The sequence below is a fragment of the Rhineura floridana genome, chromosome 8 (assembly GCF_030035675.1).
Source record: "Rhineura floridana isolate rRhiFlo1 chromosome 8, rRhiFlo1.hap2, whole genome shotgun sequence".
In the NCBI taxonomy this organism is placed as follows: Eukaryota; Metazoa; Chordata; class Lepidosauria; order Squamata; family Rhineuridae; genus Rhineura; species Rhineura floridana.
In genome coordinates this window covers 33,587,319-33,601,997 of record NC_084487.1, presented here as the reverse complement: position 1 = coordinate 33,601,997, position 14,679 = coordinate 33,587,319, and the positions used below count along the sequence as shown (strand labels likewise).

Sequence of the window (14,679 nt, the reverse complement as noted above, 5' to 3'; positions counted from 1 at the left end):
CTTTTCTAAAAATGTTTTAAAATATGTTTTGTTTTAATATATTTTAAAGTCTGTTTTCATTCAGAATCATGCCACTTTAAGCTGTTTTGCAACTGTTTATACTTGTTTTATGGTTATTGGATTTTAAAGGGATTTATTTCTTATTGTGAGCTGCCTTGATTTCCAATCTCCAACCCTACCTCACAGGGTTGTTGGAAAGACTCCACACACACACACACACACACTGCAGATGTAAAAATACATACACCCCATATAATAGTTTATTGTCAAACCAGTTGGTCATTACAGAACATTTTTTTAAAAATCAGTATTTAAAAATTGTGAAACCTAATTAAGCCCTGCCTAATTGCTTTAGAAAAATAGAATTGGGGTGGAGGGAGAGAAAGATTTACAACAGAAACACAATTCTTTGCTATGTTCACTCAAAAGTCCCATTAATTTACAGCACAATCCTAACAATGTCTACTCAAAAGTAAGTCCTATTGAATTCAATGGGGTTTATTCCAGGTACACGGGATTAGCATTTGCAGTTTTACTCCCAGAAAAGCGAGTATTGGATTAAAACGTCATATTGGGAAGGTTTTCAAAACATTGCCCTCTTCAACAGCCCAGGGTTTGACTCCAGCACACATCAGAAAAAAACCCTGAAACCTATATACTTACTCAATTTATGAGATTTTCAGATAAACAGAGAAAAAACAACAATTTTCTGGTGTTGCAATGGGGTCTAGGCACGGTCTGGAGGTCAACAAATCACAACCCTGACTTCACTTATTGGCTACAATCCTGAAAGGGTGGGGATAGAGCAGCCTGCTAGAGCTGATTTAACAGAAGTTGTGGGGGGTGGCTGATGTTTTGGTGTATATCTTGTGAATCAGACCACCTAAAACTTAATTTTTTAAAAAAAATTAAAGCTGAGAGTCCGGAGATTAAGGTGACTCACCCAGAGACTGGGATGGGACCCCCAGAAGCCAGAGTATCCAGCCAAAAACCAGATACCTGGCAACCCTAGGATCGTGGGAGTTGTAATTCGACAGGAGGGCTGCAGGTTCCCCATTCCCATTCTAAGAATTGAAAAGCAAGTGAATGCTCACAGACTTTCACATTCCTCTTGCATCATTGTTGCAGGAGAGGCAGCAACAAAGACCTAAATCGAAGGACTTGGGGATGCTGGGCTAGATTGTTTTCTAGGAGCTCACCATTCTGGTTTAACACTGAAGTAACACAGGGATGGGAAAAGCTTCACCTGCATCAACACTTGTTGTCAAGCAGGCATTGGGCTTGTCAGAAAAAAACATGTTGGCAAGCTTATCGCTAGCATTATCATCTTGCTCTTGACCTTGCTCCTGTGCCTTTAACAGTAATAGGCTATAAATTAAGCTTTGATCACCTCTTCTCTCCATACTGCAAAACATTTCACCTGCTTAAATTTCTGTCATTAGGGTGGTACTTAAAGAAACAGGAGCAGCGGGCCAGAAAAATGGTGGCAACTCTACCTCTTGCTCAGCTGTAGAAATTCCATTTAATGCCCAAAGATCATGCAATAAATCCATGGATCCTATGAATCTGCACAAAGGCCTGTCCTCCAATTTCTCACAAATAGGGAGCTTCCTTTCCCAGTTCCCTAGATTCACAGCCATGGTCTTTGGGCATCTCTTTAAAGGCATGGTTTGGAAGACGATTGTGGGCTTACACTAGTTCAGCCCCCTTGCTTCCATTCATGGTTTTATTTGTTTGCTTGTTTGTTTATTTACAATAATAAAATAACAATATAAAAATAAAAAGAGCCCCTTAAATCAGTAGACATTATCATAATCAGCATCAGCTCTTTAAAATATTAACACCGATGAAAAAATAATCAAAAGAAAACAGAAAAAATTCACTATAAAATAACTTCATATTTAAAAACCATCACATGGCAAAGCAAGCAGGATACTAAGCAGGGTTAAAAGATTGCTATACTCAAAATGGAAATGGACTGCCTTCAAGTCGATCCTGACTTATGGCGACCCTATGAATGGGTTTTCATAGTAAGCGGTATTCAAAGTAGGGATGCCAGACTCAGGGCCTGAGAATGATTCTGTATCTTTAGGAGAAGAGAAAGTCAGCCAAGGGCAGGTGTTCTTGCAACCCTGTAATGGGAAAAACCACAAGGTGGAATTCTCCCTTCCCCCTGCACAAGTTTTAAAGATACAGAAGACCTCTTGGTTGCCAGGCCCAGCCTCCAAGTAGTCTTTTGTATCTTTAAAAGTTGTGGAGGGGGGAGGGAGAGTTCCACCTTGTGTTTTTTCCCATTACAGGGTTGCAAGAATACCTGCACTTAGCTGACTTTCTCTTCTTCTAAAGATACAGGATCAGTCTCAGGGATTGAACCTGGCAACCCTATTTACCATTGCCTTCCTCTGAGGCTGAGAGGCAGTGTCTGGCCCAAGGTCATCCAGTGAGCTTCATGGCTGTGGGGATTCAAACCCTGGTATCCCAGGTCATAGTCCAACACGCTAACCACTATGCCACACTGGCTCAAAAGTCTTCCTAAAATGGAAGGTCTTTAATTTGCAGCAGAAGCCATTGCAAAGGAGGAAAGGGAAGCAGGGCCACTTCACTGGTTCTGCTGAGAGACCAGTAACTTTTGTCTTCTCTCCTTGAACTGTTTTTTAAAAAAAAATTTTTTTATTGTTTTATAACAACAACAAAATACAGTATCAGAATCAAAGGTAATTATGCATAATTCCCAAACACCCCACCAAAGAAGTCTAGGACAAAGAAAAATAATCCCCTCCCCCCCTGCAACGTAGCATGAGCTCAGAAGGACAATTACAGTAAGGAGAATCATGATAATAAAGACATTTTCAAAAATAAAACAAGAAAACCAGCTGCATCATTGAGTATTAGGCGGTGTTAAGCCAAACAAACTAAGGTCATCAGGCCTTCCAAATCCTGGCATATTACAGTGGAGGATCTCTGCCATGCTCTTTCTCCTTGGAACTGTTTATTTTACAAATGGCTATTATAAGATCTTTGTAACAGTGTGGTGTAGTGGTAGAGGTGCTGGACTACAACCTGGGAGACCAGGGTTAGAATCCCCACACAGCCATGAAGCTCACTGGGTGACCTTGGGCCGGTCGCTGCCTCTCAGCCTCAGAGGGAGGCAATGGTAAAACCCCTCTGAATACCGCTTACCATGAAAACCCTATTCATAGGGTCTCCATAAGCTGGAATTGCCTTGAAGGCAGTCCATTTCCATTTCCAACTGAGATCTAGTGTCTCAGTTTGCTTTTTCTCCTCCTCAATCCATTTTCCTTTTGTGCTACATGTTTTAGACTGTAAGCCTGCAGGCAGGGACTCTCTTATTAATTGTTGTAGGTTGCTTTTGGAGCATTTTATGGTGTATCAGCAGGGTAAAAATGCTTCAGATAAATAAATAAGTGAGGGAAAGGCCTCCCTGGGCACTCAGTACCAGAATTAGGTGCAGCCATTGAAAAGGCCCTCTCCCTGCTCTGAACCAGACATATGTCAGACATTGGTATGACACAGAAATGGGCTTCTGTTTATGATGTTAATATGTGGGCCATTTTCAGTGGACTAGACATGATGTAACTAAGGCATGGGTTACTATTGCCACATCTGATGTCTCAATCTTGACTAAAACGAACATTTGCAGACAGCAATTAGCGGAAGAGGATCAGGATGGTAGTGCCAAATTGGATGGTCAGGAAACTTAGAAATAATAAAATATGACACAGCACGGGAAGTCCTTTCGCCGTCATCACCTCATAGCTTGTACAATGCAGCCCTGCTGAAATTCCCTTCTACCATGCAGGGCGGCAGCTAGCCAGCATTAGTTTAGGGAACCTACAGCTTGCAGAGTTCAAAAAGCACTCTGAGAGTGTGTTTATTTCCGGAGTGGTGGTGGTGTGGAGAAAGAGCTTAACACTAAGTATAAGGCACTAGTATATTTGCACTATGCAGCTAAACCTGTAGAGGAAGACAGTCTTTTAGGAGGGTCATCGCTCAGTGGTAGAGCATCTGGTTTGCACGATAAAGGTCTTGGGGTCAATCCTCAGTGACTCCAGGTAGGGCTGGGAATGTCCCATGTCTCAAATCTTAAGAGAGCTGCTGCCAATCAGTTGTAGATAATACTGAGCTAGATGGACCAATGATCTGACTCAGTATAAGGCAGCTTTCTATGTTTATGTGGTAGCGGCATCCTTAATGCTACATTCCCCATCTTGCTATGCCTGGTCTGCCTAACTGATTACCGTCGTAGTACTCTGCATATCAGTACTATATGCCTTCATCTGGCAATGCTGTCTGCTTCTGCTTCACTGCCACATGCTGACCCAGCATGCTGAGGCAGGTCCCTCCAGGTGAAATTGTGATCTCATAGAATGCTGGTCCAGTGGCTGTTGCAGGCACCCTATCCTAAGCACCTCTTTCCCAATGCATCACATGCTGTGGCAGTAGCTGTAAAACTTTAAGCAATCAGTGCAGAACTTACTTATAGACAGTTCGCTGTAATTTAGAGTTTTAGGAATGGACATGCCACAAGTGAAGCACAGATGCCCCAATGTAGCCAAGAAGATCATGGAAACAGATTTCTGTGCATGTGACTGATATGTATCTAGGAAGGTGCTTTACACCAAGTTGGGAGATTTGTCCAGCACAATATTGTTTACTTTGACAGGCAGCCGATCTCCAGGATCTCAGTCTTTCCCATCATCTGCTATTCCATCCTTTTGTTGTTGTTTGAACTGGAGATTCCAGGGACCTGTTGCATGCAAAGCATGTGCTCTACCACTGAGCTATGTATGGCTGGAACAGACAGACCTAAATTTCTTATATTCAAAAAATACAGTGGAGGGGATGCAATCTGACCCTCAAAATATCTTGCTCAAACAAGTCCTCTTGAAATTAATGTTTGAGGATCAAAGCCAAAGTTGTAAAAAGCTCCTTTGCGAATAAAGCATGCCATCAGGCCATACACACATTTTTCTTATACTTTTGCTACTCTTCCTTTATTTTTATAGTCTATGGACAAAGCAATGTATGTCCATGGGCTTCAAAGGCTAAAGGAGGAGTGCTGTGGAGTTTAACTGCAAAAGGAAAGATAATTGTATAGCACTTAGTTATTTAGGCTCTTAATACATAATAAATATGATTAATGGTTAAAGTCTGTGGGCCTTTGCCTTCCTTTTCAGTCCTTGGTTTGAGTCGAACTTTCGATGCCCTCACTCCTTTTCCTCATCATTTCTTTCATTATTGCAAATACCTTATGGCCCCTCACCTATTCCATCTCTACCCCACCCCCACCAAGAAATCGTGCCACAGATTCCAGCAAGATAAATGTGGGCATCTTATTCTTCTCTTACAGATCCGATATATTTCACAGACGCAGGGCTTGCCAGCTGAGTATTTATTAAGTGCAGGGACAAAGACAACAAGGTTTTTCAACAGAGATACAGATTCGCCATATCCACTGTGGAGGCTAAAGGTAAGCAGCTCCTTCTCCATCTCCTTCATCTTCGTCAGGTCCTGCATCTTGTAACAGTAACACTGAAACATTATCGATATGCCAGAGGTGTATGAGCATCAGGATGGGCAGATGTACCGTTTGCCGTAAAAATGTGGCTTTTGGGTGGCTGGGAAATTAGTGGCTTGGATCTGCAAACTCTTTGCCCAGATCACAAGCAAACGCATAGAAAGGGCTCCATGAAGTAAACCAGATCCCTCCTGACCTCCCTGTTAGGATTGGTTTGGTAGGGGCAGAGCTTGGAAAAGTTACTTTTTTGAACTACAACTCCCATCAGACCAATCCAGTGGCCATGCTGGCTGGGGCTGATGGGAGTTGTAGTTCAAAAAAAGTAACTTTTCCAAGCTCTGGGTACGGGATATTGCCTCTTGGCATAAGAACATCAGAAGAACCCTATCGGATCAAGCCAAAGGCCAATTTAATCCAACATCCTGTTTCACACAGTGGCCAACCATCCAAGAAACTATTAAATAAGGGATGAAGTCAGTAACCCTCTCCTGCTTCCTACCTTCTGCTGTTCCACTGGAATACTGCCTCTGAACTGAGGGGCTTTATTTAGCTGTCCCAGGTACACAAGGATTCAAACTCAGAGAATGAGTTTGCTGTTGCTATATATCAGGGTTGGGGAACCTGAGGCCTTCTGAATGTTGCTGGACTCCCATCATCCCTGACCATTGGCCATACTGGCGGGGGCTGATGGGAGCTGAAGTCCAACAACTGGAAGGCCACAGATTTCCCATCACTGCTATATACCAATAGTGAACTCATTATCTGAGTGTGAATCCTTATGTAGCCAAAACAACACCATCCACAACCAAAAAGGGAGATACCATCAGGCTTGGGGTACCCCAAGCTTTGTAGAAGTACAAAAAGTTGAAGGAAAAAAATTAAGGGTGGAATCCCCCTCCCCCCCAAAACATATCCCAATGAAGACTGAGGATGCTCAGTGAACATAAAATGCTAACTGACTGTTTTTTAGGAGGGAACTGAGGGGATGGAATGGGGTGTCCTGCTGAAGGGCATGGCTGGCTGGCTGGCACCCTGAACAAGAACACTCTGCACTGCAACATTTCATTGCAGATCCTACTTATCATAGAGCTATCCTCCATGAGCATGTCTAATACACTTTTAAAGCCATCCAAGCCAGTAGCTGTCACCACATCATGATGATATGATCACACCACTGCATATACACAGGGTGAGCCAAGATCTATTAGAATCCTCAGCTTAGCCTAAGGTGAAACTTTACAAGATTCAGTTTCCCTTTTCCCTCAATAAATTTACTCAAGCCAAGCCTTAGCCCCACGACCTTTTTTCAGCATTGTGGTTCAGTCTTGGAACATGACTAAAAGGTGGCTTCTGAACATTGGAAGAGGACCTTTCCTATGCCACTGCATAACTGCATCTGATCCTCAGTACACAGAATCAACACATAGAATTGGCAACCCTATAAGGGATGTCATTATTCTCATCCATATATTACACGGTGAGAGGAAGAGAGACTATTCTCATATTATAGATTAGGGATAGGAAGGCTGAGACTAAGAAGCAGTGGCTTGCTTAAGGTTAGCTAGTGGGCTAATGTCATAGTAGCTGTCACCTACACATGCACACAGACACACACAGCAATGTGGGGCTCCAAGTCTAGTGACGAGGTTGACCCATCCATCTATTCTTAGTACCCATTTTGCTAGTAGCATGACCTCCTCTCTCCCACAAACACTGAATAGAGAAAGGATGTCTCAGCTTTCCTCTAAGACCATGACTAGAGGAAGGATGTCTCAGTTTCCTTCTAAGACCATCCAATGAAAATGTAGTAGTGGTCTGTAAAGTCACATTAATTTATTTTAATTCCTGTGCAATTTCATGACAAATAGACAATATATAAATAGCAGATACTCGTGTTACTTCAGAGCTGAGCCTAAAGAGATGGATGGTTTTGTAGTATCTACCTAGAGTAGCAATGAACATTAAGCAGAGATCAAAATGGATGCAAGTAACTGGCTTTTTCTTGATTCTAAACAGACACCAGATGATCATGAGGCAGAGACGGGGATCAAGTCAAAAGAAGCAAGGAAGTATATTTTCAATTGCTTGGATGATATGGCACAGGTAAGAATGTGGCTGAAATATCCCAGTAATTTCCAGACCCACCACAATATATGTGCCAATCTCATGCAAACTCCTTAGGAGCATTTTGGTCTTCCAAGCCTAAATAATATGGAGACATGCATTCACCCAATGTGTGAGGATGTCATAGGGTCATACCAGCTAGTCCAAGCCTCTACTGCTCCTGCACTCATTGGTCACATCCCCCGACCATATGTTTGGTGCCATATGAAGGGACCTTATGCATGTACATCTCTTCACATGTAAGGTCCCTTCACACTTAGAGATCCTCCACTTGAGAAGGGCTTGTGAATGGTCCAGGATCCCCCACTTTGCATGGAGTAACTCTCCATAACACATGCTAGTATGTTTGTAAGGGTCTTTCACATGCAGCTGGTAGGGATGGGATGGGAAAAATCAGTGCATGTGGCACGCCGGGACATTACAGTGCAAGCTCATGACCCTTTCTCACATTCTTTTGAGACATGAGGGTATTCGAGTGAACCCTGGTTTGTACAGAAGGAATAACTGGAATGAACTGGGACAGTGATGTGCATAAAGTCCAACTTCAAAAAACTAGTGAGATTCTGATATGAGGGAAAAGATAAGAACAGCAGATTCATTGAACACAGTTCAGAAAATCAAAGAACTCTCACATATGCACACACCTTTCTACACTTTCTGCAGGGGTATAGTTGTCCTGCAGCTCTAACATCTAGACGACCAATCCTCAGAATGAGGAGGAGGGGGAAGAATGAGGAACAGCTGTAGCATCAGAAGTGTCAGATGTTGCTCCAGGTGGATTCAGAATTCTTGACCCCCATCTTATCAAAATACTCTGTATTGTGCCCAGGTATTGGGAGACCAGATGCTTAAGCCTCCTTCTTTCACGCTCTTTGTTATCTTGACCACAAGCTGTCAGCATGTGGGCAGAGAAGCATCATCATCACCATTACATTCATAACCCACCTTTTCTCCAAGGAGCTCAAGGTGGTGTATATGGTTCTTCCCTTTTTATTCTCACAGCAATCCTGTCAGGTCATCTAGGCTGAGAGGCAGTGACTGGTCCAAGGCCACCCAGTGAACTTCATGGCCAAGTGGGGATTTGAACCCTGGTCTCCCAGGTCACAGTCCAGTACACCACACTGGCTTAGTCCTGTTAACACTGATGATCAGGTATATGCTGACTTTGGGGTGTTTTTCTGGACTGAGGTCACACTCACAGGGCCCTGGCTGAGCACTTTTCCTTGTAGTTCTGAGGAGATTTGGTTTCAGCCAGTTTTGTTTTGCAGTGCTCGTAGCAAATGTTCCTACATAAATATGCAGGCAGCTGTGAAATGCCAAGCTCTGTAATGAAGCTCATACTGCCCGTTGCTCCTTTCCTGGTGCCTAGGGTGTTATTTTCTAAGCTAAACATACATTCTTCATTCACACCATTTACAATGGATTCATCTTGCACTGAGGGCATTATAGGCTGCTATACCGTGAGGAAACCAAAGGTACAATATTTGTAAGGAAAAGTTATTGAGTTTGTACTAGAAGTTTGATTGGAGGCATTAAAGGAAGTGCCAAAGATCAGTGATCGAGCACCTGCATTGTATGCAGAAGGTCTCAGGTTCAGTCTCTGACATTTCTGGGTAGGGCTGGGAGAGGCTCCTGCCTGAAACCCTGGAGTGCCACTGCCAGTCAGTGCAGACAATACTGAGCTAGATGGACCAATGGTCTGACTTGGTTGACTGTAGCTTCCTGTGTTCCTAAAGGCCTGTTCTAAAAGAACATGTTGTTGTTATGTGCCTTCAAGTCCATTACAACTAATGGCGACCCTATGAATCAGTGACCTCCAAGAGCACCTGTCATGAACCACCCTGTTCAGATCTTGTAAATTCAGATCTGTGGCTTCCTTTATGGAATCAATCCATCCCTTGTTTGGTCTTCCTCTTTTTCTACTCCCTTCTGTTTTCCCCAGCATTATTGTTTTTTCTAGTGAATCCTGTATTCTCATTATATGTCCAAAGTATGATAACCTCAGTCATTACTTGACAGAGAAAGAACATACTCAAATACATACATCATGAAGTCAACTGAGTTTGACTTTGGCTGTGGGTAAGTGGTTCCTGTGTCTGGGAGATAGGTCAGTTGCCTGTTCTGGAGGGGTTTGCACTCCCTCTGAAGGAGCAGGTGCACAGTCTGGGGTGCTTCTAGATCCATCTCCATGGCTGGAGGCTCAGGTACAACCTCAGTGGCAAGAAGTGACTTTTACCAACTTTGGTTGGTATGACAGTTATGGCTATTCCTGGACTGAGATAGCTTGGCCATGATGATCCCGGCATTGGTAACCTCAAGGCTGGATTGTTGCAGTGGGCTCAGTGTGGGGTTACCCATAACATTGGTCTGTAATCTGCAGGTGGTACAGCCTGGCAATTGACTGGAGCAGGTCATAAATAGCATACAGTACCTCTGCTGAAGGATCTGCACTGGTTGCCAATATGTTTCCAAGCCAAATGTTAAGGTTTTGTTTTTACTGTAGATAGCCTCATACATTCCTGCCCAATAACTACAGTCAAGAGAGACACTCTTTAACAGTGCTGTGTGATGTCAACTCTGAGACTTAAGAGCAGAAAGTTTATTGTGGTAGCACCAATACTGTGGAACCCCTACCTATTATTGTCATGCAAGCATTATAAGTATTAACGTTTAAATGATTGCTCAAAACTCCTTTTTTCACACAATGTTTCCCTGGCAATAATATCTGTGTAGTATTGTCTATGCAACAGCTGGTATGGCACAGTGGGAGGAGAGCCTGGCTGGGAGTCCAGAGTCTGTGAGTTCAAATCCCCGCTCGTGTCTCCTGGGTATAAAAGGCCAGCTAAAGTTCACCCCCACAGTGAGTGGCTCAGGGGTTACGTGCCCTGCCACCTGTACAGCCGTGGGCAAGCTGCATAGTCCCAAGGAGCCCAGTTGCCCCCCAGCTGGCAGTTGTGGACAAGAAAGGAGCTGGCTTGTGCAGCTGTGGCAAGCTGAGCAGGCCCTAGCCAGCTGGGGAGGACTAGCCTCACGGGGAGGCAATGGTAAACCCCCTCTGAATACCGCTTACTATGAAAACCCTATTCATAGGGTAGCCATAAGTTGGGACCGACTTGAAGGCACTCCATTTCCATTTTCATTGTCTATGTGAATTGTATTTAATGTTTTGAATTTATGATGTTTTAATATATTTTATGTTGTTCTAGATATTATTTAATTAAGTGGTATTTAAGTTTGTATAACATATACATTACAATACTAACATACCTGACATTAAAAGCGTAAAAACAGTATGGTCCAGTGGACTATTAGGCCACAGGATAAAGTTTCACAAATCCTGATGATAATCCCATAGCTGCTGTTAGTTCCCTTCTTTGCCCCATCTTAAAAGGAGATTGTGCTAGAACTTGACACATCTCTGTACATCCCTTGGCAGTCTTCAGGTTTGGCAGCCTCCTTTGGAGTTGCTTGTGGACATCGGTGATCACTGTGGCGCCTTGCAAAACTTTCAGTGCTTGAAGCTGCCTGACAATCAGATTTGGGGATTCAATTTGCCAAAATGACTTGATAATCTTTGCATAGCCCTATCCATTATTCCATTAACAGGCCAAAAGAGCTGTATTCAACTAAATCCCTACTCAGAGTAGACCCACTGAAATCAATAAACATAAGTTAGCCTTGTCTATTAACTTCAGTGGGTTTACTCTGAGTAGGACTAGTCAGGGCTGTTGGGCACCAGCCTGCCCAGGGCCCTTGGGCACCCACACTCACGCACACACACATGCCCCACCTACCTACCTACCTATCAGGTGGGCAGAGGAGCGGGAGGTCAGGCAGGATGGTGAGCGAGTGGGGGGCAGGGGAGAGGGCGAGCAAGTGGGGGGTGGGGGGAGAGGGCAAGCAAGTGGGGGGTGGGAGGAGAGGGTGAGGGAGGGAGCCGGGGGGGTGAAGGGCGAGCGAGGGAGTGAACAAGTGGGCAGACAGGCAGGGGGAGAGCGAGTGGGCATGGGCGGGCCAATGAGCAGCTTCCTGTTTGCTATCCGCAGCAGGAGCCTCCCGCGGAAGGGGAATGGTACTCCCCCACCATAATGAGGGGCCCTTCAGGGGTCCCTGTGGGCCGTGGGGCCCTCAGCCAGGGCCCCACCTGGCCGGTCTTTGGAGCCAGCCCTGGGACTAGCACTGAATTCCACCCTATAGGTATATTGTGTAGATAGTTCCTTGATGTAATTTTGAAGCTGTGTTCTAGGAAGCTCCTAGGGTTTCTTAGAAGCTTTTCACATGTTTCTCAATGAGAAGATCAGTAGAGGCAGAAAAGCTTTCTTAGAAGACAGCTGTCCCACCACTGCTAATCTCTCTATAAAACACAGTCACGGGGGAGAGCTGGGCTTGTTCTAGGCATGCTCTCAGTTTACATAGAGATGAGATGAGAATTTAGAGCAGGAATGCTTGGCCATCTCTCTCCGTTTGCATATGGGCTACTTTGAAGAACTGCTGGTGAGGAGGAAAAATCAGGTTTTTGCAAGTACTCTTTTCAAGTCCTGGCAAAAGCCTTTGATCCTTTTGGAGTCAAATGTGGGGATGTTTGAGCATCCCTACACAGAGTGATCATGAGGCCCAACAGAAGTAGCTGGTGCTCTGTGTGAATGGAGTGTACACCTTAGAGCAAAGGTAGCCAATGTGGTGCCCTCCAGATCTTGCTGGACTCCAACCCCCATCATTCCCAGTCATCATGGGCAATGTTCAGGGATGATGGAAGTTGAAGTCCAGCAATATCTAGAGGGCACCACATTGGCTCCCCCTGCCTTAGAAGATACCACATGCAGTGTAGTGGTTCGGTGGGTCACTTGTCAAATGAATTGATGTGGAATGTGTTCCCCACTGGGCGAAAATTTGAAACCAGGGCCTGATTAGGACTGATCACACATTATGTTGAACAAATGTAGAGAGGGGAGAGTAGGATCTTGCCTGCTGGCCCCACTCCTGCATTTTCCATAATCTGTGAAAGAGCTTACATGCATGGAGACTCTATGCACACAGTGGATGGGATCCATTGGCTGGTGCTGCTTCAAAAGCCGTCAGCCAAACTGACAGGCTGGTATCGATTTGTGTTCACTCTTTGTCCACTATCCGTTTATTTTACTGATCTGATTTTTTCTCCCCCCCAATGATATTAAGATTGATTAAAGGGAATAAATAAAAATAAAATAATGCGGCTTTCCCTCCCACCCCATCCCCTGCCTTCACCTCCTCCTCTACCGCCTGTGACTGAGCTGGTCCAGCTGTTTTCCTTTTGTAAAGGAAAGGAAGAAAACAGCTTTCAGTACTCCCCCATGCTTAATATGGGTGAGACTCTTCAAGGGCTTTCATTTAACGGGTTAACTCCACAAGGCAGTAAAGCCATGCCTAATAGAGAGTCCTGTATTAAGGACTCTCTAGGCTCTATTAGTCTTGGCTTGGTTGCTTCTTCCTTCCTGCTTGGAGCTCCTCCTCGGCAAGCACTAAACCTAGACAGTCTCACCCATGTGTTAAGGACTGTCTAGGCTCTATTAGGTTTAACTTGCTTCCTCTTTCTTCCCTACTTGGAGTTTGTTGGATTATCCAAGTGGAGGTGGGGTGGCAGAGAGACAGAGAAACCTGTACTGCTGCTGTGCTGAGGAGTGAAAGCAACATATTTGCAGGGGGGGAAATCCAGTGTCAGGCGAAAGCTGCTGAAGTTCGGAGCAAACCGGATTGGTCCACAAAGATTATGAATATGTGGACTCATGAAAAATCGGGTGTTAAATCCAAATTCAGTGGAATCTTGCCCATTCCTAAGTCACACTGGCTTTACCTGCAGAGTTGAGGACTGTATGAAGGCTCTTTCCCAAGTTATGTCAAACACACGTAGGGAGCAGGATCATAGCCAACATGTCCAAGCGGGTGCGATTTTTGGGAGGGCCCAGATCTTCCCGAAATGTAGATCTGTTAACTGATTCAGTTTCTTTTCCAGGTAAATATGACAACAGACTTGGAAGGCAGCGATATGTTGGTCGAAAAGGCAGATCGGCGGGAGTTCATAGATCTGTTAAAGAAGATGTTGACGATAGATGCGGATAAGAGGATAACGCCGATTGAAACGCTCAACCACCCATTTGTCACCATGACACACTTGCTTGACTTCCCCCATAGCACCCAGTACGCTTCTTTCTCTCTACTTTGGGTTGGAGAAGGAGTAAACTGTGGGCTGAAGGAATGGAGAGTGCAAATTGCCAGATGCGCCATTGGGCTGATAACAGTTTCTGCTCAAATGTGTTTTAAAGTTGAGTTTCAGCCAAGCAGAATGGATACCAGCGGAACTTGGATACCAGGAAAAACATTCTTCTGGCAAGAATGTTTTGATAAGTGTGGTTGTCAACTCCTGCTCCCGGCATAGCCTGATCTGAGTTGCTTTTTACAGCTCTGGGGCAGTGAGACATGATTCAGGAATGAGCAATTGCTCCAGTGGCTTGTTCACCTGTTACCTGCCTGCTGCAGGTAGTAGGATTTCACTTTCACCCAATAACATGTGGGAAAATAAGGTAGGTGAGTGTACTCCAGAAAGCAAAAGGCAGGAGTCGCTTTCCCCCCCCCCTTGATTAATGTCTCACTGCCAGGAGCTGTTATCCTAGAGGGATGAAAGGAAATTTCTTTGGGCAGTCATGAAATCTCTTTTATTTCCTGAGACTGGAAATGCGCATTACCTAAAACACTGCTGAAAATGGTAGCCACAGATCTTGTTATCTGTCCTCTGTAATGTTTAGTGCAACCTGCCTTCTGCTATGATGTCATGATGTTGTGAGTTTGCCCACCCCCGCCCCACATCATTTGTTGCCTGTGGTTTGGTCAGGGAAACCCACTTCAGTATTACACCACAACACAAGATAAGCTGTTTTAAACAATACTGAGGATGGGAGGGTGGCGAGACACATGACTGCCACTTTCAGCAGTGACTGGATATTTTCAAGTAACATGTATTCTGCTTTAAGAAGTGAGGAACT

General features: G+C 44.4%; 1 protein-coding gene across 2 annotated transcripts in view; it reads left to right on the top strand.

The window, feature by feature from the left end:
* The window catches only part of HIPK2 (homeodomain interacting protein kinase 2), a 294,723-nt gene that overhangs the window by 207,861 nt on the left and 72,183 nt on the right, over positions 1-14,679 (top strand). For both annotated transcript variants that reach the window (XM_061638828.1, XM_061638827.1), the window contains exons 4-6: positions 5,372-5,491; positions 7,556-7,642; positions 13,653-13,837. In XM_061638828.1, coding sequence (XP_061494812.1) covers positions 5,372-5,491; positions 7,556-7,642; positions 13,653-13,837 — 392 coding nt within the window. The remainder of the gene's footprint in view (positions 1-5,371; positions 5,492-7,555; positions 7,643-13,652; positions 13,838-14,679) is intronic.